The sequence below is a fragment of the Aspergillus ambiguus genome (genome assembly GCF_047715705.1).
Source record: "Aspergillus ambiguus strain CBS 117.58 unplaced genomic scaffold BDV59scaffold_13, whole genome shotgun sequence".
Lineage (NCBI taxonomy): Eukaryota > Fungi > Ascomycota > Eurotiomycetes > Eurotiales > Aspergillaceae > Aspergillus > Aspergillus ambiguus.
In genome coordinates, this window is record NW_027395526.1 from 560,060 (window position 1) to 584,734 (window position 24,675).

Below are 24,675 nucleotides of genomic sequence, written 5' to 3' on the forward strand. Positions count from 1 at the left end.
TATTGAAGAGCTGGCCTTGCGAAGCAGTCCAGTGATGGTCAGAATGTAGATGACCTATCAAGACATTCCTCTGAAAAAAGCCTTCAGTGCCCTTTCGAGGGCAATCTTTCACTGGGCAGTCTTCAGATATCCGGTCGTGATCGGACACATCCAGACGTGTGAACCCATCCATAATTGTGTCTCCATTTGGATTTTTCGCTAATTGAGCTCCATTCCACTCGCCACTTCCCCCAGCACCGGAAGGACCACCATCAGGGTTGTAGCTCTTATTCCCAGCTTGGCTCGCATCGTCGGTGACGTTGCTATGATATTGGATGCATTGCCACATATTGTCCCAGGTGGGATACAACTGGAAGCAAAACTCACACTCAAATGGCCCTTGAGCCCTGACTGCTAATTGGTCAACATCTTCCTTTAGTGGTTCCCCTTTATGATGTTTTCGAAGGTGGTTGATCATCTTGTCCCTTCTTCGGTGCTTCGTATCGCAAAAGCAAACGTAGACCATATCAGCTGTATGTTTGTTCGTGAAATGTCGTCTGAAGGTTCCTCTGCTTAGCAATTTATCATTTTTGCACATGCAGCATTTGTACGCTTTCGTTTGAGCTCGCGATGACCCCTGGAAATCCGCGGGAAGACATAGTTTTCCATTATCGCTTCCTTTCGGCAAGACTTCATGAAAGCCACTATCGACAGAGGCATATGAGTGGCTAAGCTAGAGCAAATATGTTAGATTGCGGCCTGGAGCATGGGCACAGCTACATACTTTGAGGGTTTGATCAACAGATGAGCGATTATCAAACTGGATAAGTCTGTTAGTATCCCAAATCTTCCGATATGTCCCAGAGATAAATTACAGGTCCAGGAATGTCACCCCCAGGCAGGGCTGGTAAACAATTCATTAGAGCGGTCTGCGAGAAATGTGTTGCAAGGCTTGATGTTCAAATTTGCTGGGAACGCGTTTACGCGCAAATCCTGAAATGTATATAGACACGTGCTTAAGGGAAGTATAAGAATACGAGAGACATTGTACATAGCATATATCTCACATGGGAGATGAACATTTCAAAATGAAATGGCAATTTTCCTCACAGCCGCCCTGAGCACCGCGGTGCTCAACTCCGAATGTGATTGTCATCCTGGTTGCTAGCAGGGGTCTGTGCGGAATAGTTTCAGCCTTGTTCTCTCATTCGAACAAGGCTGACATAGCTGAGCACAAATGTGCTTATGAAAAATCCAAATATCTGATCTTTATGTGAATATCCAGAAACGAGATATTGGAAACTGTGCTGAAGGACGTGTATATTGCTGCTTTGCCTGGATTTGTAGATAAATAGAGCATACACTATCATCTCGCGTAACACGCCAAGATAACTACTTACTTTCCTCCAAAAACGATCTCGAATCATCACTGTTGGGCTAGCTGTGATGAACCAGTATGGTGACCACGTTACCAACTCGACCACTAGACACTTATCACTCTGGCCGTGGAACCGAGGCTAAAGTCCTACCATACACATACAACCACGCAACCGCCGAAGGGATCCTCCACTTAGTACTACGCTTGCGATTCGTGTGGTGATTTATGATGGACAAGGAAAGCCAACAGTCAAAGTCATACCTGTAAGCCATGATTTAACTGTGGAACGATTCCTCCAGCAATTCTTAGAATTTCATCAGAGGACTGCAAATTGTCCAGCATTGCGCAATATGTTGGACCTCTTCTTCATGCGTCGAATGGTGATTACAAGCACAAAAGTCACTACGGTAGGGCTCTCGCACCATGCTCCAACCGCTTACGACACGCCATGGCTGATCGAAGTACCCTTGGCGTACATGCTCACAGGCCCATGGGCCATGTTATTTCCGATCTGCCCCCGTCATCTCGCTGCAGGGTCGCCATGTCCTTGAGCCTCTCAGTATATCGATTGAAGACTATTCGCGGACCCGAACCAGCATTGGCTTTGCTATTCCAATTCTTTCGCCATACGTGGTACGCCACGAGAAGTCATCGGATGATCCCTATACACATTGCTTCTACGCTCTTATGCTGGACTAGACTCTGAGCTCAAGGAAGCAAGTTATTTGGCTACTGGCTGCAATATAAATTTCGTTGAGTGCAGGACTTCAAGGATGTATAGCGACTGTTCGTTGGGATCTTGACCTCGCATTGGCGCTGACCGGAGGGGTATTTGCGATCCTGAGTACTGTCCAAATGACGTTACTTATGATCTATCAATCTCGAACTATATGGGAAGCCACAAGTCTACTATCCTTATTGCTTGTATATATTGCCATTTTGTAAACACAACGTCGATTTATATTTAGTGACCTGATACTTGTATGATGAGTGCCAGCATGTGATTACACATTATAAGTAAAGTGGTAGCCCACCGAAAGTAGCTGTCAGAACGATCTAATCACTGTCACCATCGGACTCAGGCAGCTCTTCCAATCTGCCTTCACGGAGCGCTTGAGCGACAGGATTCTCCACGTTAAGAATTCCATTAGCCCGGGCTCTGTTGAATGTTAGCAGCCAGAAGCTTTCATTAAACTAGAAGAACCGGAGCATACCGTTCGAAAAGCACGAAGAGTCGCTCCGCCTCTCTTTCCTTTTCTTCATCTGTCATGGGGGGCCCGGTATCCTGTCTCTCGGCGTCCCATCTCTGACCAGTAATGGGGTTGACATCACGGTCATGCTCTGTAGAAACAGCCTCGCCGGCAGTCTGGGGAAGTTGTATCCCCCGAGATGCGAGGATCCCGGACGCATATCCATACCCAATGTTCCTCGTGAGCTGCTCTGCATCCTTGCCCGATAGGACCAGTAGCAGCTCTGAGACAGCGTTTTTGATGAAGGAAAAGGGAGCAGTTGAAAGCTTCAGCAACTTCGACGACAGCGTATCGGATTGTCCGATGGGCTGGCTTCGGTCACTGTCGCCTGGGAGGAGGAGGGACTTCATGTGCTTTTGAGAATCCTCCGGTGCTAGTTCATAGAGGGTGACCAGGGTGTCAATGAGGGTGACGCCTTTCACGTCAAGGTCCTGCGGGGTGAAGGAAGAGACATAGCGATCGAGAATTTCGATTAGCTTGTTGATGTTGCGATTTTCGTCGGAAGGAGGGAATAAAGGATTGCTTTCATATGAGGTGCCCTTCTTGTTCTCAAGGTCAAGTACTGTCAGGCTGCTAAGGAGGGAATCCAGCAGGCCGTCCAGGGGCTGGGACGGGATTTGAATCCGGCATATCAAATTGAGAATAAGGGGAATCGCAGGTGAAAAAAATGATGCTAGATCAGGGTGGAGCTTTGAAATATTGAAGATCACCTTCGAGGTGTCTGTAAGACCCAGTTCATCGATCTGCGTCAAAGAGCCTTCGCCTGATTCGGAGAATTGTGCAAGGTGTCGGCGGAGTTGCTGAAGGGGTTAGTACGAGAACGATGCCTTGACTGAGAAATTGCATACGTGGATGACATTATCGGCCAACGAATGCTCGTCTATGAGCTTTTTGAAATCCATCGTAGGGTCGTATGTGGATAAGAAGAGAATTCTGCTGATGGCCATTTCATCTTCCGAGGAGTCGCTCTGACAGAAATCAGCCTGCACATCCAGGAACGTCAATGGTGTATGGATTTACCCTGAGCAGCTCTGCTAGCTTACCCCCGTAGCCTGTTTCAGCAAAGGTCTTGCGCATGTTTGGATCCAGGAGGAGAGCGTTGGCGATACATCGCAACGCAGCCCGACGAACATCGGGAGATTCTCCATCCACTGCGTACTTTCCTATAACCTCCATCCCCTAGAAACACAGCATTAGCATGAAGTTTCAGAGGGGTTTGAGGAATTGGTAGAATAGTACCCTGTTCGAGTAAATGGGGCCTGCATTGTCAGGACTGGTTCCATGTTGTCTGAGTTGCAACAGAAATTGGACCTTTTCTACCAAAGGTTAGAGCCGTATGGGAAATCTCCGAGCTATAACGTACGAGAAGAGCTGAGAGAACGATTCTCCAGGTCTTTTTCGAGTGTTCCCAGTAGCTCGGTCACTTGTTGTAGCTTCTCTAATGGATAGTTAGCAGATATGGGTAAGATATGTCAAGCGAGGGAGAATACCTCCGCCTTGCAACATACGGAACGCCATCTTGTCCTTCGATCACAACCGAAGGGGACTATCGACACACGGCGTAAATCAGGAGAAATGTACAGTGACGTTTGCCCAACCCCACTGCGGGAAAGCTCCGTTGATGCCTCGACACCTGACGCGCCACAGCCACCCGGGCGCCACACTTTACGCGTGACACCGCCACGGACGCGCGAGTCGAGGCGCGTCGTCTTTTCTCCCTGGAGGATCGTCGGCTGAGCCAGAAAGGGCTTCACTGTCGACTTCATTCTCTCTTTTCCACAGCGTCCCGATCTCCTCCTCGGCTGGGTCATGGTCTGAATGTGCAGCTGGCCCGCATCGCAATGTTCCTGGCCTCCTCTTCCTTTCCTGTCCGCTTCTCGTCCTTTGTTCCTCTGAAATATGGTGGAGGTCTTCGGTCCTTTGTCCGCTCGCCCACCGACTCCGCCTAGGACAACGTCGCGAGTGCTGTCCGAGAAAGACCAGATTGAAGGCTCACCCGTTGTGGCCCAGACTCCTCGTGATACCCCTTTGTCGGCCACAGTACCCAATGGTGCCTCGTCCAACCGACAATCCAAGCGGGTGAACTTTTCGCCATGGACCAGATACATCAAACCTCCGTCGTTCACCGATGCTGCCGCTGTCGCCGAATCTGAACTTAAGGCGCTTCCCCCTTCGAACGAATGTAAACCGACCAAGTCCATCCTCAAGCAAACTAGTTCCCCCGTCGTAACCAACTCGTCGCCGGCCGTGGTGACATATACCCCCGAATCTTTCGCCATGTTGTTGGAGTCCATCACGCAGCAGTTGACCGGGGAGTCCCTCAGCTCGAGGCTGGATGCCTACATGCAGTTCTTTGGCGCATTAAGGGCCTATGATGACCTACCCACGGGCAAGGAGATTGTGGATAGGCTGGTGTCGATCACGCAGTTCATTCAGCGTGATGTCAGCAGAGGACCTGAAGGTGGTGAGCCACTGCAGAGCAACCTTGTCGTCCAGGCTCTCAAGCTGGCGAATACTTTGCTATGGGCAGGTGAGGTCGCCCCGCATCTCCCGGACGACTTCAAAGCCTTCCTTATCGACCAGTCCATAAGCGGCCTAAATGATGCCAAAGCACCAAAGTCGTTACTGATGCATTATCTGTCAATCTTGACAGCCTCGAACGTCCATACGAAGGTGATGACATCTTCTCGATTGTCACGGTTGCTCCCTGCTTTAGTCGAAGTGACCAACAGAGTGGGTGGAAGTACCATCCTTTCTCAACGACTGACGATCTACTCGCGCATTCTCCACCATTCCAAGACATTTTTCGTTGCCCATGCAAGTCTCTGGATGGAACATATCGTGAGCGGGTGCCTCCATCATATGAAAGACGTCCGATTAAAAGCTATTGGTCTTGGCTTTCAACTGGCTAACATGTTTGGCCCGAACGCGAATCTTTCAAAAGGCGTCTACGATATCTTTGACCGGCCCATGGAGAAGGACCCTGACAGGAAACTGGCTGCGGAGATATGTGAGCGCATGCTTCGGATGATGGCCGATCCGGACAGTGGTGTGCATGTTCCTCAAATTTGGAGCGTCATGATCCTGCTTCTAAGAAACAAGCGTACATCTGTCGACCAGTGGGAACACTTCAGGGATTTTGTTCTCGTTCTCCAACGATGCTTTAACTGCAGTGATACCATGATCAAAGCGCAAGCCATTTTTGCTTGGAACCGTTTCGTCTTCGTTGCAAGCCCAGGTGAAACTACGAATCTTGCCTTGTTGAAAATGCTAGGGAAGCCGATAATATCTCAATTCGAAAGGAAGAAGGAAAAGGGAGGACAGCCGAGTGGTATTGTATGGTCCAGCTACCACAATCTCCTGTACTACGCCTTCCGACCTTCCGTGCCCTATCACCATCTCGACACTGTGTGGGAAGAATACATTGCCCTGCCCTCTGCCTTTTCAAACCCTGTTCCAAATCTGAGCAACCGACTTGCCATTGTGTTGTCAAATATGTTTTGGAGTTCACAGGGGAAGGGGTGGACGGTAAACAAAGCGAACGAAACTCACAAGCTCGCACCAAAGGAACTACCGACACTTGACCCGAAGTGGCTGCGATCCAGGATTACAAAAGTCCTGAAGGTTTTGGAGGCTATCCTCAGATCATCGTTGTGGGCAAATGAGGTTGAGAAGTCCGAGGTCGCCGCGGCTTGGATCAATCTCGCTCGAGCTCTATCTCAGGCGTCGAGCAAAGAGATAACGCCATCTCCAGACTCGATGCAAGCAGTGGCACATGTCCTCAATCTTCTTCAGCGCCTCTGGAAGGCTGGTCCTGCTTCACTTAATGCTCAAAATAGCACCATGGACAAGTTCTTTGATCGATTTCGTTTCCTATCGACAACCATGATCTGTTCGCTTGGCAGCATCCCGTTTACTGAGAAGCTTTTCGTGAAAACGGCCGATGAAACCTTTCAGGCTGCAAACACACCAACACATCGACATCCAAGGCCCGGTTCCAATGTCGACAGTCCGATCGTGCACCTTCTTCGGCTGATCAGCGAAGCTCCTGGCATATCCAAGCCGACGCCTGCCTACTTACGTTTGGTGAATGATATATTACAGGCCGCCTGTAATGGACGAAATGTCAGAGGATCACGATTGGAGTTACTTCGACAATGTGCACACTTGTATCCGCAGCCAAGCACATCTAGTTCGAATAACTTGGCTGGGATTGTATGGCAGTCGACTGCACAGCTAGCTGCAGACACTCTTCGCTCCTATCCAGTTGAATCTGCTCGGGCGCGTGATGGTTCTGCTGTGCGTGACTACGAGAATAGTGCCAAAATCCTTTCTGCCGGGTTAAAATTCTCGAACGCTGCCCAAGACTGGGACAAACTTGTCGATTCCCTGGTCCGTGTCGTGAAGACCGAAAAGAGTGACCGTGATATAACGCCCGCAATCGTTGAGCCTCTCGCGCAGTCAATGATGACTTTAGGTGTTCAGGAGGCGTACCTGCCGTTATCATCACTTTTGAACCACTCTCTCTCCATCGCCTACTTCCACCAGGACGTGGGATCGGACGATGTCTCTCGCCTTGCTAGGGCGCATCCGCCCAAGAGACTTCTGGAATTGCTCAATCGCATACTTCGTGAATCGTACGAGAAGTTCGATCCAGTGGAGCACTCCGGAATTGCAGACTACATCGAAGCTTTGACATCGTTCTTGGGATCAGGCGTTGCCCCTTTCCGTTTCGCGACACTCGAAAACCTCCAACCATCCCTTGCTTTATGGATTCAGGACGAATCGCGAAAATTTAACCTCGAAAGTGGCGTGGAAAGCAGGATCCTTACAGCTGTATGTGAACGAAGTAAGGGGGTCGGTCTTTTTCGAATGCTAACCAGAATTCTAGTGTCGAGCTCTCTCATCCGCACTTTTAAATATCTTGCAAACGTCTTCCCCACAGGACATCAACTGTATCTCCAAACAGCAACTAATTCTTTGTGCTGGCCTGGAATCATCTCATATGTCTGTCGCGAAAAGATTTATTGACTTCTGGAATTCTATCTTTGGCCAACAGAAACCCTCACCGTGTCCGGAGCCTATTGCTCGTGCCTTGCGGAGCCTCGAGTCGCGCATCAAACAGCAAAAACCGGCGCATGAGAAATCAAAGGTACTGTTTTGTTTGTGCAGGCCAATCTGATTAAGCTAATCCGCTCTAGGATACTCCTGGGAAGAGCGGCACCACCGAGGTCTCAAAGCAAGCCGAAATCAGAGCGGACATGCACGAAAAATCGCGGATCGCGTTCATATTGGACAACTCACGGGTTGCTTCCGATCCCGAGGCTTTCACCTCGTCCCCGATCACACAGGATTCAGCCCCATTACCTGCATCGTTGGAACCGCAGAATAGCTCGCAGCCGCAATCCCCTGCTGTTGAAAATACCCCAGATCAGATCAAGAATGGCGACGCTCAAATTCCGTTGCCGTCAGTAGGCGAACCTAAACAACGCAGCGAAGTGTTTTCGATGATCGAGAATCTCAGGTCGTCGTCGCCTGCAAATTCGCCTCGGCAGCTTGGATTCATGACGCCTCCCCATCTGCGTAACTTGCGTAACCCGGAGCGCGAGACTGGCACTCCTCAAACTCCAACGCTGCCCGCTGTTGCGAACGACGCTGAAGACGGCTTCCTTGGGTCCTCTCCCACTCCTGGGACGAGAGATAGACCACAAGCTGTCCGATCAGGACTACCCCGATCGTGGACTATCTCAACAGAGGGCAACATTGACCCTCCTTCGTCACCTCCAGAAGTTCAATCGCAGGCTCAAGGCCCAAGTAGCGAGCCTGCTTCACTGAAGGGTACAACCTCAAAGAAGAAAGAATCTGGCAGCAAAAAATCCAAGCGGTCTCCTTCCTCAAGCAGTAAAAAATCGAAGAAGTCCCACCCTCTCGAACGTCCTCGCTTTAAACAGCGTGAGGGAACCCCCCTGATTAAGCGACTTCGTTCGTCCAGCGGCAAAACGCCAACCTCTGCCTTCTCACCTAGGCGTGAGGAACGTCTTGATGGATCTCCCACCCAGAATCCATTGACAAACCCAGCGCCTAAGAATACCACACCTAGCTCTTCCAAGAAGCCTGGCAGCTCCAAATCGTCTTCCAAGAAGAGCAGAAGTAAAACCATTGATCTCACTGGCGATGTACCGAGAATTGATTTCGGACTGGACGACACAATTGCCGATTCTTTCAGCGACGACATGGAGACCCAGCTTGCTTCCCAGTTAGAGCAAGATCTGGAGTCTGCAGTTGACTCAACCACGAAGTCTGACAGTCAGAAGGCCTCAGAATCGCAAAGCCAGCCGCGTGTTACGCGTAAAAGAAAACGGGAAGTCGAGGGATTCGTGACGCCAACCAACAAAGAGCGACGACGGTCATCGCGGTTTTCCTACGGCCAGGAGGAGCCAGTTTTTGATGACCCCGAGACAATCATTACCAGCCGTGGCTCTCGTTCCAAGAAGAAGGCGCTAGCCGCCGTTGACGAGCAAGCTGTGGCGGTGGCATCGCCACTTGAATCGAATCCGAAGAAGAGAAGGAGGCAATCAAAGGGCGATATAAGTGAAGTGGAAGTCGAATCCATAAATACTGAACAGCAAGTGGATCGTTCACCGTCTGAGTCCTCCAAGAAGAGACATCAGTCGAAGGGAAGCTCCACCGACTCCAAGCAATCCAAACCGACGACCACCGAGAAGGAAACTGGTCAAGTTCAGAATGGTTCTCAAACTCCGGACGCATTCTCTCAAAAACAGAAATCTCCGAAACTTAACAACACACAATCCAACTCCGAGACGCAGACGAGCACTGAATCTTCAACTTTGTCCTCCTCTCACCGACGGTCCTCTCGCCTTAGCGGCCATGTCGCTGCTGTTTCTACAGAGGAGGTTCCGCCACCCAAGACGTCGTCTAGCCGTTCTCGCAAGCGAAATGCGAAGGGCAAAAGTGCCGGTCCTGACTCTCCCGCAGTTGAGAAACCTATTAGTGATTTGAGAGGCACATCAACACAATCCTCCACGGACAACCGGAACGGAGACCAACGAACATCAGTGGAACAAGCTATGGAAAGATCAATGGATTCCGGAGCGAGCCCATCTGAGAATCTAACTCAAGTTTCGCAGATCGAGGACACCCCGATGCAGGACGCCGACAGCGTCCCTAATACTGCTCTGGTGGTGGGCGCAGCGGTAGAGAATGAGGTTGGACAGCTAGAGGAACAGCCCGAAGTACAGGGCAAGGAACACATGGACGTGCCTTCTGATCGGGCGAAGAGAAAGGCCGACAAACAAATTACGTCTCGCACAACCCAGACCGCCAGCAATCCCGGCATCATTGCCACCCTGCAGAAGGTACTGGATGATGCGAAGTCCACCAGTCTGAACCGAAGCACACTTAAGCAGATCGACGACCTGTTGTTCGATATCCGAGTGGAAGCGCATGAGGCGCTGAGGAGGAATACAGGTTGATTTTACTAGCATAGCGCAGGCGTTGAATCGAAATCCGTTGCTTTCACGTTATATCCTTTTCGACTATATCCTCCACTTTTCGAATTCTTCTGGTTATGTGTTCAGAAAGGAAGGAAAAGCCCATTCTTGTCTTTTGCTGTATTATTGCTTCTGTTATTCTCTCGGATTTTTATCTTGTGCTGCGCTTCATCGCTTACTGTTTTTCCTTGACCAAGGGACAAACTTGTAGTTCAGTATCCGAGCAGTATATTATATTATGCAACACATAGCTGTCTGTTGTGTACAATAGACAAACATATTTAGCTCTGGGGGGACCGAGAAGCTGAAATACATCCTGAACAAGTTACTATAACTACCTAGATTAACAACCTATATATGTTCCTGGTCAAATATCCAAACCACACAACATTCCCTCAGTCTGCCGAGGGAATTCCGCCAACGCCTAAGATCGAGACTGGATGCTAGCCTACTACGAAACTAGAATATAATATTAAGGAATCGTCTCCAGGCCGGCATGGCAGCAACACGCTCCCGCTCCGCGCGAATAGAGTCCCAGTCGACCTCGCGACGCCCGGTGTCAACGTCGATCTGATGCGTGCGCAGCCATCCCGCCCGCTTCCAAATAAATCCGCATACCCAGAAGAACATGACGACAGGAAGGGCCAGGTAAGTCTGGAAGAAGCCTTCTGCATCATTAATGCCGCCACCGGGGGGAGCAATGGCAACGAAGAACTACACAAGATCTCTTAGTTACATTCTCACACAAAACAGCTCAATATAACGTACCTGCGCGATCAACACGAGGATCACAAGAATCAAGCCTAACCATGACCCGTACACGCCTCCAACGGCGTGGAAAGGGATCTCATCCAGCGTGTGGCCGTGGTACTTCCAGGCGTTGCGGAACCGGATATGCGCGAGGCAGATAGAGCCCCAGGTGAACAGGGCGGCCAGACCAGACAGCGCCTGGAGCCAGGCAAAGACGGTGGGACCGCTCGCGTCCAGATTGACGTAGCCGAGGAGACCAAAGACGATGATCAGAATGACGGACATTAGGGGTCGACCGGAGCGGTCGACGTAGGTGAAGAGCTTGGGGGCGTAGCCCTGCTCGGCGAGAGCCGTGAGCGTGCGTGACGCGCCGTAGACGCCGGACACACCGATAGACAACACCGAGATGAGGATGATGACGTTCATGAAGCTGTCGTAGCCGTGGAGGCCGGCGTCAACGGCGATCAGCACGAAGGGCGAGGCTTTCACGTCGATGAGGTCGCCCGAGCCGAGCAAGCGCGTGTCATCGGACCGAAGGAGTAGGCCGACGAATGTGAGGCCAACAATGTAAAATCTTGGAACAGTTAGTCCGGGAGAGGTAGATGGATGGAAAGACGATGAAGCCATACAGGGTGATACGCCAGAAAACTTGCTTGACGGCTCCGGGCAGCGCTTTGGCAGGGTTCTTCGACTCTGCAGCGGCGAGACCGACCAACTCCGTTCCACTGAAAGAGAAAGCGGCAGTCACGAAAACCGAGCAGAAGCCCTTGAAGCCGTAGCGAAAGGCGCCGGGGTTATACCAGGTGCGTGCGCCCCAGTACTCGTTGTATTTGCCATTCGAGGGCCCTCCGCCGCACACAAGGATCAAGGCAATGATCATGAACACGACGATGGCACCGAGTTTCAGGCAGGAGGACCAGAATTCCTCTTCTGCATAGCCCAGTGACCCGAATATATTCACGAAGATGATCAACACAAGGAAGACAGTGATCCACACACCCACGCTGACATCCACTTGCCAATATTCTATAGTCAAACCGGCCACCGTTAGTTCTAGTGGCACGACAATTGCCCATTGGAAAACGTAGTTCCAGCCCATTGCGAAGCCCCAGGATGGATCGATAAACCGCGTCGAATACGTGTAGAAACCGCCAGACACCGGATACATGACAGCTAGTTCTCCAAGTGCATAGACTAAGGTTGTTAGATAGTTGCGACCCACCTAAATGGAAAAGGAGCTCAAGCTTACCGACGTTAAACATCATCACACCAATAATCAGGAAGTCAAGGAATAAAGTGCCAGGGCCCTACGAGGCTTAGCTATGAACAACTGGTGACCCCATCTGGTCAGATTGGAATGAGATGAGATCCTTACGCCAGTACTCAAGGCATTTCCAGATCCCACAAAGAATCCAGCTCCGATAGACCCTCCAATGGCAATCATGTGCATATGGCGAGTTTTCATATCACGGTTCAGAGCCACACCTCCAGATCGACGCTTGAACGAGTTGAGATTCAGCCCATTGCGCGTCCAGAAGTCGAGCTGCTCGCGCTCCACAATAGTCCCAGTCGTGGTATTCTCCTGACCGTAGGGAGGCGGCGAAGCATCATTGCCAGTGCCGCCTATATCAACAGCTTTCGCTTCCAGATCTGGCTTTGTCTCCATAATGGTAATGGCAAGAATCTGGGGATAATCGGATTTGTTGGGAGGAAGTACGGGTGCAGAAAGAAGATGGGATCAGCAAGGGATCAGAAGGACAAGACTCCAGTCCTGCATCCAGAAGCAGCTTCGCTGTCACTTATTATTAGAATTTTTATTTAGGCAGGCCATGAAGATAAGAGCCTTGGCTTTCTCGCCTTCTTCACCTGAACTCCTGGTCCTCCCCTCTTCTTCTGCCTAGCCACTCGGATGGTCGAGCCATGCTGTGCACGGAAGCTGAGGTTACAGCGAATCTCTTGGTTGGAGCAGGGCAATTCAGCATCTTTATTGGCAATGTATGATATATAGGTCGCAAATTACGCGCCTGTTGAGGCCGAGCGACCTCCCCCGCCGGGGAGTTTTGTATGATAGCCAGCTCAACCTGGAAGCAGAGTCTTCACAATCACCAGTCAATCAGTTCCCGTTCAATTGCCTGCGTCAACATATGAGAACATTGCTCCACGCGAGTCTGGGGATAGGAGCGGTGCCCAGCATCGCGCGCAGATGAAGGACGTCGTTAGGGCTCTTGGCCGCCGGCGCGGGACACTTGGCGATTCTGGGCCATTGCCTCATGCGGTAGTGCTCCGCCGACCGTCTAGAGGGAGTTTCCAAGAAGCCATGCGGGTGGACTGGTGTGTACTGGTCATGGATGATGAACTCAGTCTGGTGCGGATATTGTCGGAGGGAGGGATGATACGAGGCATAGTCCAAGACCAGCGTCCGCCACCGCACCACACGGATAAGTGCCAATACATCCAAGGGCAAAGTATCACGATTAATGACTTGCACCGATATCCACCCAACTCAACCTCCAAATTATGATGTCTACGCAGCTTGGCCGTGCTGGGTCCGAGGGGCCGGAAGCCCGGTGGGTTGATATCCACCCAGATAAAGACGACCTGATAGCAGACCCTGATAATGTCGATTTTTGTCACCATGACTAACCACCACATGATTAGACGAGATGAAAGAATCGTCGGTTAGCATGGCTCTCGCTAACGCCGGTCACGAGCGCTTGCTCTGGTCCGTGGTTCTCGGGTCTTGTATGCGGGGTCATCCCTTGGCCGTCTGACAGCTAACTCTCATCCTAATCATCTTTCGAGAATCCTATCACCAGGTCGCTGGATTCAGCTGTTGTAGGTTCTCTACTGGTGGGTCCTTGGTCTTTGCCCAGAACCTGGGGTAGTTCACTTCACCGTACCTCCAAGTTTCTTCAACTATGCTGTGATTGCGTCGATCGTAGTTGAAGCTGTGCGTCTATACTCTATATACAACTCCGTCAAGAGCAAATCCTATCTTTGTCCACTTTTCCGATGACAACGTCATGTCCGTAATGCATGCGAGGTCGGAGGAGTCTAACCCTGCTGCGCCCCTTGGCTATCTAGCACCGTTGTGTGTTGCGATGTTTTTCATCTTCATCTGGTAGGTTGGCATCGTATAAGGCCTTCGGAGCTCGGCCTAACAATTACCATCCGTATCGACAGGGCTATCGTCGGAGCTAGACATCGTTACATCCGTCAGGGTCAAGCTGATAACCCGGGAGACCCCGAAAGCCTGATATTGTCGAGGGGAGTCATCTCCCGAAGCGAAGTCGAGAAGCAATTTCCACTGGCAAATTATGGCTCGTGGTGGTCAAGCCATAATAAACACGAAGCCGAGCTGAAAGAATTCAGCAACCGCGACTCAACATTGTCAGACACCACTCGGGAGGAAGATATAGTCAGGCATGAGGAGAATCAATGTGGCATCAGCATCCCAGAGAGTCTCGGTAAGGCTGCTGAGGCGAATGCTTTGTCCGGATCGTCATCTGGAGAGCCTGAGATTTCAAATACCCACGAGGAGGGTAGGGACGCTACCTCCCCACACCCAGAAGACTCACACTCTCTGTGTGCGATCTGCATGGAAGGCTTTGATGAGGGAGACACGATACGACCTTTGTCCTGCGGGCACATATTCCATCCGCTCTGCGTGGATCCCTGGCTTACCAAGCGGCAGGCTTGTTGTCCTCTGTGCAAGAAGGTCTTTGCGCGCCATCGAAGCCCATCGACCGAGACGAGACGAGCTCGATCTAGCTTCTCAGCCATTCTCCCAGCACCTCCGCCGGCGGTTTTGCTCCGAAATGATATCATTCCTCGATCTCCATGAAAGCGGGAGAAAAGGAGATTGCGTGAGACTCATGAGGCTCCGATAAGGCATAGTAATCCAAGGGCGGAGCACCAACGAACGATGTCGCCCAGTCGGGCCAAGAGAAGCAAGTCGCTGCCTGGCCTGCCTGATCTTACATGGGTATTTCTGCATGCTCAATATGGGGGTTGTCGAATTGCTTCGCATTCTGTTACCATATCCTGACAGTGTTATTCCTGGTGCTGAAATCGATTTGGCGCGTCCCGGCCAAGGTTAGGACTGAATGCCTGACCCGGTTGTTGGATTGTGCCAGACTCAAGGTCAAGCAATGAGGGTTGTTGCCTGCTTCGATCCTCGTCCGGCTTTTCGTGCTCCCATACGTCCGCAGCTGCCTCTTGAGTTCCGCTGCTCTCCTTGGGCAAACTGACGCCAGCTGCTTCATTATTTTGTCCTTGATCCGGTTTTCGCGTGGGATCTAAGCCTCTCAGCACTTTGCGACAGCCGCACTTGTTGTATAGTAGAGCGCGATGAAGGGAGAAGGAAGAACGCGATTGCGAGCTATCCTCCGTTGTACCCCCCGAGTCTGACGCCCCCAAGCACTCCTTGTTCGGTTCAGGGTTTTTCCTGCGGTACTGGGCACTGTTGTGTTGAAATGCCTTGAGGCCGAAGATTTTACGCAACAGAGGCCACAGGCATATCAGATTGGCAACATATATGGCTGTGCTGGCTTCGCGAATGTACCAGATCTGGTATGTGGTCGTCAACGGCGAGGCGAAATTGAAGACCTTATTCAAAATCGCGGCAATGATGGTGAACACGCCAAGACTCATTATACAGATGAGCAGGATCTTCTTCCTGGTCCGCAGTTGCGATTTGATCATTAAGGGAATTGGAATGGCAAGCATGGCCACATCTGAAGAGATGTTGAAAACCGCTTGGGTGATGGAGTAGCGCTGGTAGGTCGCACATTGCATGTTATCCACGGGCATAGCCCAATACTGCGAGAACGGGCGGCAGTACACGGCATAGTAGGTGACCATGATGACGACAAAGCCGATTGCAGCGTAAACAGCGATGCATTTGACATAAATATGTAAACGAAGGTTTTTGGTCAGTCGCCAGAACAAAGCCAACATGCAAATCTTGACGCCCCAGGTCGAGAAGAGCATGCATTGTTCAAGACCGATGACTATCTTGCTTCCGAATATCCGATCCTGGACTTGCTGGGGGTCGGACAGCACCTTCGGGTAGTCCGCTGGGTCCATGAGGTTGGTCGCATAGCGCGCCGATATTTGGATGAGAATTAACAAGGACGTATAGATCATCTGAAGCGAGAAGGATAACCATGAGCAAGTCTCGGGAACTGAGATACGACGAGGATACTCACAAATGTCCCGCTCATAACATAATCGTCGACTTTGTTGCCCAAGCCGAGTTAGTGCATATACCGTGTCCTGTCGAAGGCAAGAGTGACATACAACCTAGTCGCTTGATCGATCCATTGGCGATCGTTCGAGAGATGCTAGTCCAATCAGCCCCGTGCTGCGGCGCAAGAACAATGGCCTTAATGATACATACATTCTACCGGCGACAAGAATGACGGCGATACTCCAAAACACCACGGCTTCAACCAGAAGCTGGTGTGGAGTGGGTGACTGGTTACCCATCTCGCTGGTTTGAACCCGGCTCTTCCAAGAGAAGACTGGACCACAGTACAGCCTCTGGGATTCCAGTTTCCCATAAATGTAGGATAAGAGACAAGGGAGTTAACATGGTCCAAGCGAATCTAGATGATGTCAGCTTGGTAGCTGAGTGAAACCTGGAGGTTATCCGCACCAAAAATGGTGGGTTTACCGCGGCATGATAGCTTGACGACGTGCATGCACGAGGGACGCTTATGAGCATTCTAAAGCTAACCGAGAAACATACAATAATTTACACCGAGCGAGTGTGCAATCGCAATCTCACCACGATGCGGCGCGACGCAAGGGGATGGTGTAACAAGAATGGAACTGAGCAAGGGAGACAACCACCAACACGGTCTAAATAATTGGTTCATTCCGAGCAATAGCCTCCCAGAAGTTTATCTCGGGGCCACTCAGAGAATAGGTGTTCTCCATATTCTCATAGAGGCGGGTCTTTCCACTCATATGGTTCTTGTTGTGATGGGCCTGGAGGAGGATATCAAGGTTGTACGACAGTGAACACTACAGACCCCAAAGATCCCGCTCTCCCTGCCACGTAAACTGCGGCCTCACCCCGAATCAAGGGGGCTCGCGAGGAAGTTGCCGCCAAATGCCAGTTCGGATTCCAACTGGAAGGCAACCAGGGTTGCAAGCCTTCATCCTGCATGGGGTGGCCGCGCGCCAAGCGAACTCGAGGTTCGTGTTACAAACATAGCATATTGTGCTGAGTCAAATGACAGTATTGCGAAGCTGTCTCAAGCTGATCCTCACGACTGAATCGCGACTCGGGTGATACAGACAATGCCGATCTCCGGTGTAGCAGACCCATCCCTGCCACGATGGCTGAGTTCTTTATATTGATAGGCATGACGGTGTGCAACAAAACGCACACTTACAGATTGCAAGTCGCGCAGGGCAGAAGTCGGGTCTGGGCTGTCCAACATACGCCAATAAAGATGGCCGGATCTACCGCTAGTTTAGCTCAGCAGCACGGGCGATCGTGTGATCTGCTAGTCTCTGGCTTGTTTGTTGTGTTGACTGGCGCACGTTGAGTTTTCTGTCCCAACCCTAAATGGCGGTCAGCAAGCACACAAACATCTCACGTCCAGAGGATTGCATTCATCAGAGTCGCTCTGTTATGTCGTTCCAGTCTTTGGAATGGTGGGCAGGTCTAGCGCCGACTTTTGTAAAATGTCAGAAATCCAGAATGCGTTCGGCTATAAGATACTTATAACTACAGTAACTGTACCTGGTGTTGGGGAGAGTTTTCGAACATCAAATGTAATCATGCAGACTCTTGGACAAGCCGCCGTTTGGTGGATCCTCGTTCTGTATAATAATGACTTCTTTTGAAGCACCTTGGTCGGACGGTACTGTCTCCAATACGTCTTCCTGTCAATCTTTGTGAACCAGCATAGCGTAGCAGCGTTTACATGCTAGATGGGCCTTTGACGAACCCAGTAGATCTGCCTCTGCGATTCTGTAATAACCATGTTAGACAGTACCGGAGGCATTCCGTATGTGTCCAGCTAGACATGCACTTTCCTGGAAGAAGGCGAGTAGTCTGTATCGTAGGCACTGGAAAGATGCGACCATTAGCATAGTGTGGATACATGTTAAACACCGCTAGACTCTTTTCTGAGCCCCCAAAAATCTCAACTAACCACATCTACGGAGAATGCCACGATGGCAACCCACGCTATGGAGTCTCGCCATCGCCTAGCAGCACAGACCTCACAGGACAGCCCGGCAAAGCCACCCTGTCCCTTCCAGAACTCAGCCGGAAGAGTCCGCTCTAACATGCTCTCCTTGTTTAGCCCTTGCTTGGACAGGACAGACCCGGCCTAGCAGCATAATGAACTCAAGAGTCAAGAGTGCCTAACCCCCCGGTATGTAGAGGCAACGAACTGTTTAATGCCCTGTCTACCTGTATTTTCTAGATGGATAAGTGGATGCATCCCTCCTTCTGACAAGGCATGCCATTTCCCGAACATTTTAATATCGACGCCTAGATCTCCGATCGCCTGGAACTGCACGTGGCGACCATATGGCCTCCTCCCTTGCATCGAGATTCACCACAGCAAACTGGACGAAAAATTCCTGGTGTGGGCTCCAATTATGCAAAGAAACCTCACATTTTTAGAAACGCACCACTTTTGCCAATGATATACCAGCCGATTTCTCTGCTGGTTTCTCGGAAATTGTCTTATTGAGCGGCGACCAGTTGGATAGACAACATGGATGCGGCTCGTCTGGAAGCGGCATTGGGCCACAAGCAAGAGCTTGTCCGGAACTTTGACCTCGTCAGCTTGACGAGTATGGGAATTGTCATCGCAAAGTAAGTACAACCATTCGTTTATCAACAGTATCTTACAATGAACCAGCTCCTGGGCTTCTACCGGCGGCACGATTGTCGCAGCGCTGCAAAACGGTGGGCCGATGGCGGTCCTCTACGGACTCATTATTGTCAGCATTTTTTATACGTTAATATCGGCATCCCTTTCTGAGCTCGCCTCTTCTATTCCATCAGCAGGTGGAGTGTACCACTGGTCATCCGTTCTGAGCAGGAAACATGGGCGTGCAGTGGGGTTCTTCACCGGCTATTTGAATGCTTGCGCCTGGCTTCTCTCCGCGTGTTCCATTAGCTCAATGCTGGGCAATGAAGTTGTTGCCATGTATATGCTGCGGAACCCAGAAACAAGATGGCATCCGTGGCAGGTTTTTATCACTCTACAGCTACTGGTGTGGATATGTTGTGCCATTGTCTGCTTCGGGAATCAGTTTATCCCCTTGATCAATCGTGTTGCCGTTGTTTTCTCGATGGGAGGGTTGATTGTGACCATTGCAGTTCTCGCTGTTATGCCACGAAAGCATGCAACGAACGCCAGTGTCTGGACCACATACAGCAACAAAACTGGAGGCTGGCCGGACGGTGTCTGCTTCTTGACTGGGCTATTAAATGCTGCATTCGCAGTCGGCGTTCCCGACTGTATCAGCCACGTATCCGAGGAAGGTATGTAAGGCTGTATCCTCTGCTCAAGTAAAGCCCCTGACGACAGTGTCTAGTTCCTAGACCGGAATTGCGGGTGCCGCAAGGGATTATGCTTCAGATGCTCACTGGATTCACCACTGCATTTGTATACCTCGTTGCCTTGTTCTATTCCATCCAGGACCTGAACGCGGTATTTCGTAGCAGCATTGGCTTCTTTCCTACGGCCGAAATCTACCGACAAGCCACAGGATCGAATGCCGGCGCAATTGGGCTCATTGCGGTTCTATTCTTGGCCACGTTCCCTACTCTGATCGGTACCTTTGTCACTGGCGGCCGCATGTGGTGGAGTCTTGCTCGCGACAGCGCCACTCCCTTCCCATCATACTTCAGCAAGGTACATCCAAAATTGAACGTGCCTTTGCGAGCGACCATAGCGATGGGCGCCATGGTTAGTGGGTTGGGCTGTATCTATGTCGGCAGCACCACCGCGTTCCAAGCCCTGGTGTCATCGTACATTGTACTCAGCACTCTGTCTTATTTAGGGGCCGTCTTGCCGCACCTGTTGACTGGACGGACGAATATCGTGCCTGGCCCGTTCTACCTCGGCAAGCGCTTAGGATTTGCAGTCAACATCGTCACTGTGGTTTATATCCTAGTCACGGCTGTCTTTTTCTGCTTCCCACTCGTCCTCCCAGTGACAGCACACAACATGAATTACACTAGCGTGATCACCGTGGGGCTAATGTCGTTGACGGCGTTGTGGTGGGTTTTTCGTGGACGGCGAGATTATAGAGGTCCAGAGTATAATATCGAAGCAGCCCAGCAGCTTGCTGGGTCTGATACCGAGAAGGGAAATCCTGCTCTCCATGAGCCTGAGGATATGCATTAGCCCCTGTTTGATTAACGGCCATATATACCAATGAAATGATGACTCCACTTAAAATCTCGGTTTTCCACCGTGAGTAACGGCGTGTACACCGATCAAATGTCCAGACTAATAGAGAGATTCCCGCCATCGCACTGCTCTCCGTGCGGAGAACGTTAGTCTCGTTATTCCCCGCTTAAGGCGTCACTATAAACAGAACAAGGAGAGCTTCGCCCCGACTGATGTCGGTTCTCATGTAGAGAACCAAAAAGAGATTATTCCGGCGAGATTGTTTTTGACTTTGCGTCAAAGACCGCCGCCCTCACAACCATGTCTGCAACAACACCACCTGGCCCGGAGGTGTTTCCCATCTATCCAGACCTTGCGGGCAAGGTTGCGCTCATCACAGGAATTGGACAGGTCGGGCCACAGGACAGCACATTCTGGGGCAATGGGGCTGCAACGGCTCGCCTCCTCTCACGAAATGGCGTCAAGATATTCGGCTGTGACCTCCACCTGCATGCCGCCAAACGAACTAGGGACCGTCTACTCGAGGAGGACCCAAATGCTGTTGTCGACGTCGTAGCGGCCGACGTGACCAAAGCATCTGATGTGGAAGCGTTGGTCGGTGCAGCCATGCAAAAGCACGGCAGGATCGATATCCTCATAAACAACGTGGGCATAACCGCTGCAGGGAACCCAGCAAGCACGACTGAAGATCTCTGGAATCGTCAGCTGGATGTCAACCTGACCTCCGTCTACCGCCTTTGCCACCATGTCCTGCCCATCATGCAGAAGCAAGGCGGTGGGAACATCATCAACAATGCCTCCATCGCCGGCCTACGCTATCTCGGAAAACACCAAATCGCGTATGCCTCCGCCAAAGCGGCAGTGATCCGGTTTTCCAAAGCCCTAGGCGTCATGTACGGCAAAGAAAACATCCGGTGCAACTGCATCGCGCCTGGCTTGATGTACACTCCTCTCGTGGACAATTTCGCACGCAGCGACGACCCAGACGAGAGGGAGACTGCAAGGCGGATTCTCGACCATAACTGCCCGATGGGATGCATGGGGACGAGTAGTGATGTCGCCAATGGCGTGGCCTGGTTGGCAAGCGGTGCAAGCCGATACGTGACTTCTCATGCCTTGGTCATCGATGGGGGGATTACGGAGAGCACTGGCACAGGCTGGAGTCGTAGCATGCTTTAAAGTTGGAGATATCGGCTCGAATGGAGTAAATAACTCAACTACATTAACTCTCTCCTCGCTGCGAGTTGTTTTCGTGTCTATTTTCATCTCACATAAGTTTCAATACAAAAGTATCCAAGAGCCATCAATCACGAAGCTGCCTTCCTCGAATGCCCTAACCGCGATAAAAAAGCAGGCATGTGTTGTTTACAGTCTCGCACGGATAGTCTGAGAGCCCTCCCAAGACTCACCCGCCTCCAGAGTCTGCCAGGCGGCAACCGAACCAGCTTCGATACAGATCATGTTCTTGTACGCCTCATCTGGACCGAAATCTGCCATACCCTTCGCCTTTTCGATCCATGGATTCCAAACGACGACATCGTTCAGACCCTGGCGCGCAACCGAGAACAGCGGTTGGTCGTCGGCTGTGGAGGACACGACAATAGGGACTGCAGGATCCAGCGATTGGTATACACGGTCTGTTTCCTTGTTGATTTCCAATGCGGCAGACTCTTCGGTGTGCACGGAGGCGTTTTGCGTCTTGTCAACATAGGTCGTAGATTGGAGGTTCTTGACGCGAATTTGGGAGACATCCTGCGTAAGTTGTCAATATGGACTGGTTTCCTTATAGTGGGATAGCGAGGATATGCGGCATACCTCGATGTTGAGATAAGTATGCATGAGAACCTGGAAGTCAAAGTTCTGGCTGCCCTTGTTCTGTACCTGCAATGACGTCTCCAAGCTCTCTTTCGTCAAGGTCACACTATACACCAGACCGAATTCATACGGCCATGCCTTCTGGAACTCCTCGCTGAGCATGGGATGTGACAGGCCAAAATCGAGCTTCACAGAGTCATCACCATCCTTCCGGTCCCGGCCCAATGACTCGGACGAAGACTTGCCCAGGAACTCCCAGGTCGAATTCCGGGCAAACCCGTGCTGGGGAAGTGCGGACGTCGCGTGGTTCTGAGGGGGAGGACCGAAGACCTAGCACCGACACCCGGTCAATATCAGCTGGTTCATTCCATGGGGTTCAGTGGTGGATAGACGATATGACGTACCGGGAATACCACGGGAATACCGCCCCGGATGGGTTTAGAGCCATCCAGGTGGGCCTTCTGGCTCAGGAACAATTGTTCTCTGCCATTTGCGAGCTTCCAGGAGGTGACGGTGGCGCCGTAGAGGTGGACGGTGACGGATTCGCCGCTGGGCAGGGTTGCTTCGACGGTGCTGTCGCGGAAGGAAATGGTAGGCTGCGGGAGGGAAGCGCCTACACCGATGGCGGAGGGTTTGTTAGAGCGATCCATGGTTGCGAGGGCAAAAGAGACTAAGACAAGGGATAGATTAAGAGTGTCCAGAGGGCGGGGGATCCAGCATTGATCAACGTTCGGGCCAAAGATGGGACGAGAGCATCGTTTTGTCATGCTATGCGGGGGCGGCCGAATGCAGACCGAGCGGGGCAGTTCAGTCACATTACAGTGCATACTTGCTGGTAGAGATTTATACAAGATTAGTGCCTAGGTAGTTTTAATTTGGATTCTATAGTCTATATTTCGTGATTTTTTGTACAGTCTTTATTATATGAATATATAGTACTGTCTATTTATCTGATGCTCTAGCTATAAGTAAGGATAATATGATATTAGTCTAGAAATCTTGAATGTGATTAAATGCATAGGTCTCCTCTAGAACATGACCCTGGAATAGATAGAAATATTAACATCCATAAAATGATTAAATACCGATATTCTATGAATGCCCAGTATTCACGATGACGTCGGAAGGCGGTGGGCGATGCTGGAAGCCTCCAGCCTCTCTCCCCGCCCGGCAGAAAAAAAGTCGTCGCGGGGCAACTTTCATCGCGATTCACCTTCATCCCCTCCTTACTTCCACTACATCCAGCCGTCGGACACCGTCCTAGTTGAGCTTGGGGAGACACCCTATTACTGCCGATCCATTTATTCTCAGCCGTATACATCAAACAGCACAGCCGCCACAATGTCGAAGCCTTTCGATCCCGAGACCGCGGAGAACTTCGAGGATGTATGTCGCCCTGGTCTATGAATGCAGAAGTATTTAACTCGTATACTAACTTCCTACCAGATGGAGAAGCAGTTTGCCGTCAAGGGTACAGTGACCCCCCGCTTTATTACTTCCCCGCATCATACTCACCCATCTAGCCGTTGAGCACTTGATGACATACTGGTCCATCCTCGAGAAGGTTCCCGGCTCCAAGCTCCGACTGACAAAGATGGACGATGAGATCTATGAACATTTCAAGAAGGAATTTCCCGACTTCGACCCCGCCGCCACCATCGATGAGGATAAGATGAAGAGCAAGGAGGGCAAGGAGAAGTGGCGCAACTGGATCAACCAGTACGAGGGCAAGATCAACGACTTCAACTTCGGCACGATGCTCCGAGCCAGACCGGATGTTGAATATGAACAACACACTACGATCTTTGGTAGGTGATGCGTTGGTTGACCTTAGTTACATGGCTAACGGTGTTAGCTATGCGCATGCAATTCTATGCGATTGAGATTGCCAGGTGGGTTCTACATTCATGGACAGGACATGTGCATGATCTGACTCGTACAGAAACCGTGCCGGACTAAACGACTGGATCTATGAGAAAGCTCAAAAGAAATAGATGCGTCTTTCCTTACTCAAATCAGACCGGTCTGGTGTGCTAGTGGGATAGAGGAGATGATACCCGGAGCGCTGACGGGCGCTCGTGCCGAGACCAATCCGTTCCCTGGTGGGAAACTGTTCATCAACGATGGGGGTTGAGTGGCGGCCTTTGGTTATGTTACCTCATGAGCGTATATTGGCAATGTTGACGTTGCCTGGACACTGGTAGGGGGGCTTAGTTTTTTTCGACATAGACGATTCTATTTTAAGGTCTATTGAACAAAACATGACCATGTACATACGGCTTGGGGAGGTTCAATAGAATGCGCTGACTGCATGCTGGCACGTGGTGGCCTGAGAACAATGGCAGCCACCGGGATCTTCAATATTGCCGCATTTAGTATCCTAAGTGTTGTCCTACTTCCATCCCATTCACAGCCTCCTCTTTGTGTGTTTCAGCGCCCGATTGCTTACGACACGTCAGACGGCGTGATTTCTCCCTTCAACCTCTCAATTTTCCTTAACACTCATGTCTCAATCACTATTACACTTAAACCCAGCTCCAGAATGATATCTCCTCTCAGTGGGATCAGACGCTACTTGCTACATAATATATACATAA

At 50.9% G+C, this 24,675-nt stretch overlaps 11 protein-coding genes across 11 annotated transcripts; 7 read left to right on the top strand and 4 right to left on the bottom strand.

Annotated features, from left to right (window-relative positions):
• Window positions 1-2,413: 2,413 nt before the first annotated feature.
• BDV59DRAFT_201622 (synembryn) lies at window positions 2,414-4,125 on the bottom strand (the record flags this gene model as incomplete). Its single annotated transcript, XM_073693845.1, has 7 exons — window positions 2,414-2,516; window positions 2,572-3,407; window positions 3,456-3,575; window positions 3,628-3,786; window positions 3,847-3,923; window positions 3,971-4,045; window positions 4,116-4,125. The coding sequence occupies 7 exons, from the start codon at window positions 4,123-4,125 to the stop codon at window positions 2,414-2,416; spliced, it is 1,380 nt and encodes a 459-aa protein (XP_073548628.1).
• Window positions 4,126-4,425: 300 nt separating this feature from the next.
• BDV59DRAFT_24995 (putative telomere length regulator protein (Rif1)) lies at window positions 4,426-10,421 on the top strand. The gene is made up of 3 exons (XM_073696060.1): window positions 4,426-7,443; window positions 7,499-7,759; window positions 7,809-10,421. Exons 1-3 carry the CDS (start codon window positions 4,507-4,509, stop codon window positions 10,098-10,100), a joined length of 5,490 nt encoding a protein of 1,829 aa, XP_073548629.1. The 5' UTR covers window positions 4,426-4,506; the 3' UTR covers window positions 10,101-10,421.
• On the bottom strand, window positions 10,420-12,534 carry BDV59DRAFT_207579 (amino acid permease/ SLC12A domain-containing protein; the record flags this gene model as incomplete). The annotated part of the gene is made up of 5 exons (XM_073695024.1): window positions 10,420-10,832; window positions 10,887-11,442; window positions 11,498-12,062; window positions 12,118-12,175; window positions 12,244-12,534. 5 exons carry the CDS (start codon window positions 12,532-12,534, stop codon window positions 10,578-10,580), a joined length of 1,725 nt encoding a protein of 574 aa, XP_073548630.1. The 3' UTR covers window positions 10,420-10,577.
• A 1,172-nt stretch (window positions 12,535-13,706) lies between these two features.
• Window positions 13,707-14,817, top strand: BDV59DRAFT_25023 (putative RING finger protein). Its single transcript, XM_073696061.1, has 2 exons — window positions 13,707-13,989; window positions 14,052-14,817. Exons 1-2 carry the CDS (start codon window positions 13,892-13,894, stop codon window positions 14,710-14,712), a joined length of 759 nt encoding a protein of 252 aa, XP_073548631.1. The 5' UTR covers window positions 13,707-13,891; the 3' UTR covers window positions 14,713-14,817.
• A 22-nt stretch (window positions 14,818-14,839) lies between these two features.
• On the bottom strand, window positions 14,840-16,564 carry BDV59DRAFT_25026 (uncharacterized protein). The gene is made up of 4 exons (XM_073696062.1): window positions 16,270-16,564; window positions 16,170-16,213; window positions 16,079-16,107; window positions 14,840-16,016 (listed from the first exon to the last, which is right to left on the bottom strand). Exons 1-4 carry the CDS (start codon window positions 16,356-16,358, stop codon window positions 14,922-14,924), a joined length of 1,257 nt encoding a protein of 418 aa, XP_073548632.1. The 5' UTR covers window positions 16,359-16,564; the 3' UTR covers window positions 14,840-14,921.
• Window positions 16,565-16,585: 21 nt separating this feature from the next.
• On the top strand, window positions 16,586-17,235 carry BDV59DRAFT_177367 (uncharacterized protein). Its single transcript, XM_073689596.1, has one exon. It carries the CDS (start codon window positions 16,698-16,700, stop codon window positions 16,893-16,895), a length of 198 nt encoding a protein of 65 aa, XP_073548633.1. The 5' UTR covers window positions 16,586-16,697; the 3' UTR covers window positions 16,896-17,235.
• On the top strand, window positions 17,216-17,428 carry BDV59DRAFT_177368 (uncharacterized protein; the record flags this gene model as incomplete). Its single annotated transcript, XM_073689597.1, has 1 exon — window positions 17,216-17,428. One exon carries the CDS (start codon window positions 17,216-17,218, stop codon window positions 17,426-17,428), a length of 213 nt encoding a protein of 70 aa, XP_073548634.1.
• Window positions 17,429-18,609: 1,181 nt separating this feature from the next.
• On the top strand, window positions 18,610-20,257 carry BDV59DRAFT_207585 (putative choline transport protein; the record flags this gene model as incomplete). The annotated part of the gene is made up of 3 exons (XM_073695025.1): window positions 18,610-18,714; window positions 18,761-19,389; window positions 19,443-20,257. Exons 1-3 carry the CDS (start codon window positions 18,614-18,616, stop codon window positions 20,255-20,257), a joined length of 1,545 nt encoding a protein of 514 aa, XP_073548635.1. The 5' UTR covers window positions 18,610-18,613.
• A 306-nt stretch (window positions 20,258-20,563) lies between these two features.
• Window positions 20,564-21,442, top strand: BDV59DRAFT_192977 (SDR family NAD(P)-dependent oxidoreductase; the record flags this gene model as incomplete). Its single annotated transcript, XM_073692136.1, has 1 exon — window positions 20,564-21,442. The coding sequence occupies one exon, from the start codon at window positions 20,564-20,566 to the stop codon at window positions 21,440-21,442; it is 879 nt and encodes a 292-aa protein (XP_073548636.1).
• Window positions 21,443-21,628: 186 nt separating this feature from the next.
• On the bottom strand, window positions 21,629-22,728 carry BDV59DRAFT_201627 (D-hexose-6-phosphate mutarotase; the record flags this gene model as incomplete). The annotated part of the gene is made up of 3 exons (XM_073693846.1): window positions 21,629-22,015; window positions 22,079-22,408; window positions 22,483-22,728. The coding sequence occupies 3 exons, from the start codon at window positions 22,726-22,728 to the stop codon at window positions 21,629-21,631; spliced, it is 963 nt and encodes a 320-aa protein (XP_073548637.1).
• A 546-nt stretch (window positions 22,729-23,274) lies between these two features.
• BDV59DRAFT_177370 (polysaccharide biosynthesis domain-containing protein) lies at window positions 23,275-24,648 on the top strand. The gene is made up of 5 exons (XM_073689598.1): window positions 23,275-23,464; window positions 23,525-23,549; window positions 23,602-23,886; window positions 23,934-23,970; window positions 24,021-24,648. The coding sequence occupies exons 1-5, from the start codon at window positions 23,420-23,422 to the stop codon at window positions 24,070-24,072; spliced, it is 444 nt and encodes a 147-aa protein (XP_073548638.1). The 5' UTR covers window positions 23,275-23,419; the 3' UTR covers window positions 24,073-24,648.
• Window positions 24,649-24,675: the final 27 nt, after the last annotated feature.

Bases quoted from the DNA above. Each gene is read 5' to 3' on its own strand.
- BDV59DRAFT_25023 (XM_073696061.1), top strand. From the start codon at position 13,892: ATGTCCGTAATGCATGCGAGGTCGGAGGAGTCTAACCCTGCTGCGCCC. The intron at 13,990-14,051 runs GTAGGTTGGCAT...CCGTATCGACAG, and splicing joins ATGTTTTTCATCTTCATCTG to GGCTATCGTCGGAGCTAGAC.
- BDV59DRAFT_177367 (XM_073689596.1), top strand. From the start codon at position 16,698: ATGGAACTGAGCAAGGGAGACAACCACCAACACGGTCTAAATAATTGG.
- BDV59DRAFT_24995 (XM_073696060.1), top strand. From the start codon at position 4,507: ATGGTGGAGGTCTTCGGTCCTTTGTCCGCTCGCCCACCGACTCCGCCT. The intron at 7,444-7,498 runs GTATGTGAACGA...CCAGAATTCTAG, and splicing joins AAAGCAGGATCCTTACAGCT to TGTCGAGCTCTCTCATCCGC. The intron at 7,760-7,808 runs GTACTGTTTTGT...AATCCGCTCTAG, and splicing joins CGGCGCATGAGAAATCAAAG to GATACTCCTGGGAAGAGCGG.
- BDV59DRAFT_177370 (XM_073689598.1), top strand. From the start codon at position 23,420: ATGTCGAAGCCTTTCGATCCCGAGACCGCGGAGAACTTCGAGGAT. The intron at 23,465-23,524 runs GTATGTCGCCCT...ACTTCCTACCAG, and splicing joins CCGCGGAGAACTTCGAGGAT to ATGGAGAAGCAGTTTGCCGT. The intron at 23,971-24,020 runs GTGGGTTCTACA...TGACTCGTACAG, and splicing joins TATGCGATTGAGATTGCCAG to AAACCGTGCCGGACTAAACG.
- BDV59DRAFT_25026 (XM_073696062.1), bottom strand. From the start codon at position 16,358: ATGGGTAACCAGTCACCCACTCCACACCAGCTTCTGGTTGAAGCCGTG. The intron at 16,214-16,269 runs GTATGTATCATT...TGATTGGACTAG, and splicing joins ATTCTTGTCGCCGGTAGAAT to CATCTCTCGAACGATCGCCA. The intron at 16,017-16,078 runs GTGAGTATCCTC...TTCTCGCTTCAG, and splicing joins ATGTTATGAGCGGGACATTT to ATGATCTATACGTCCTTGTT.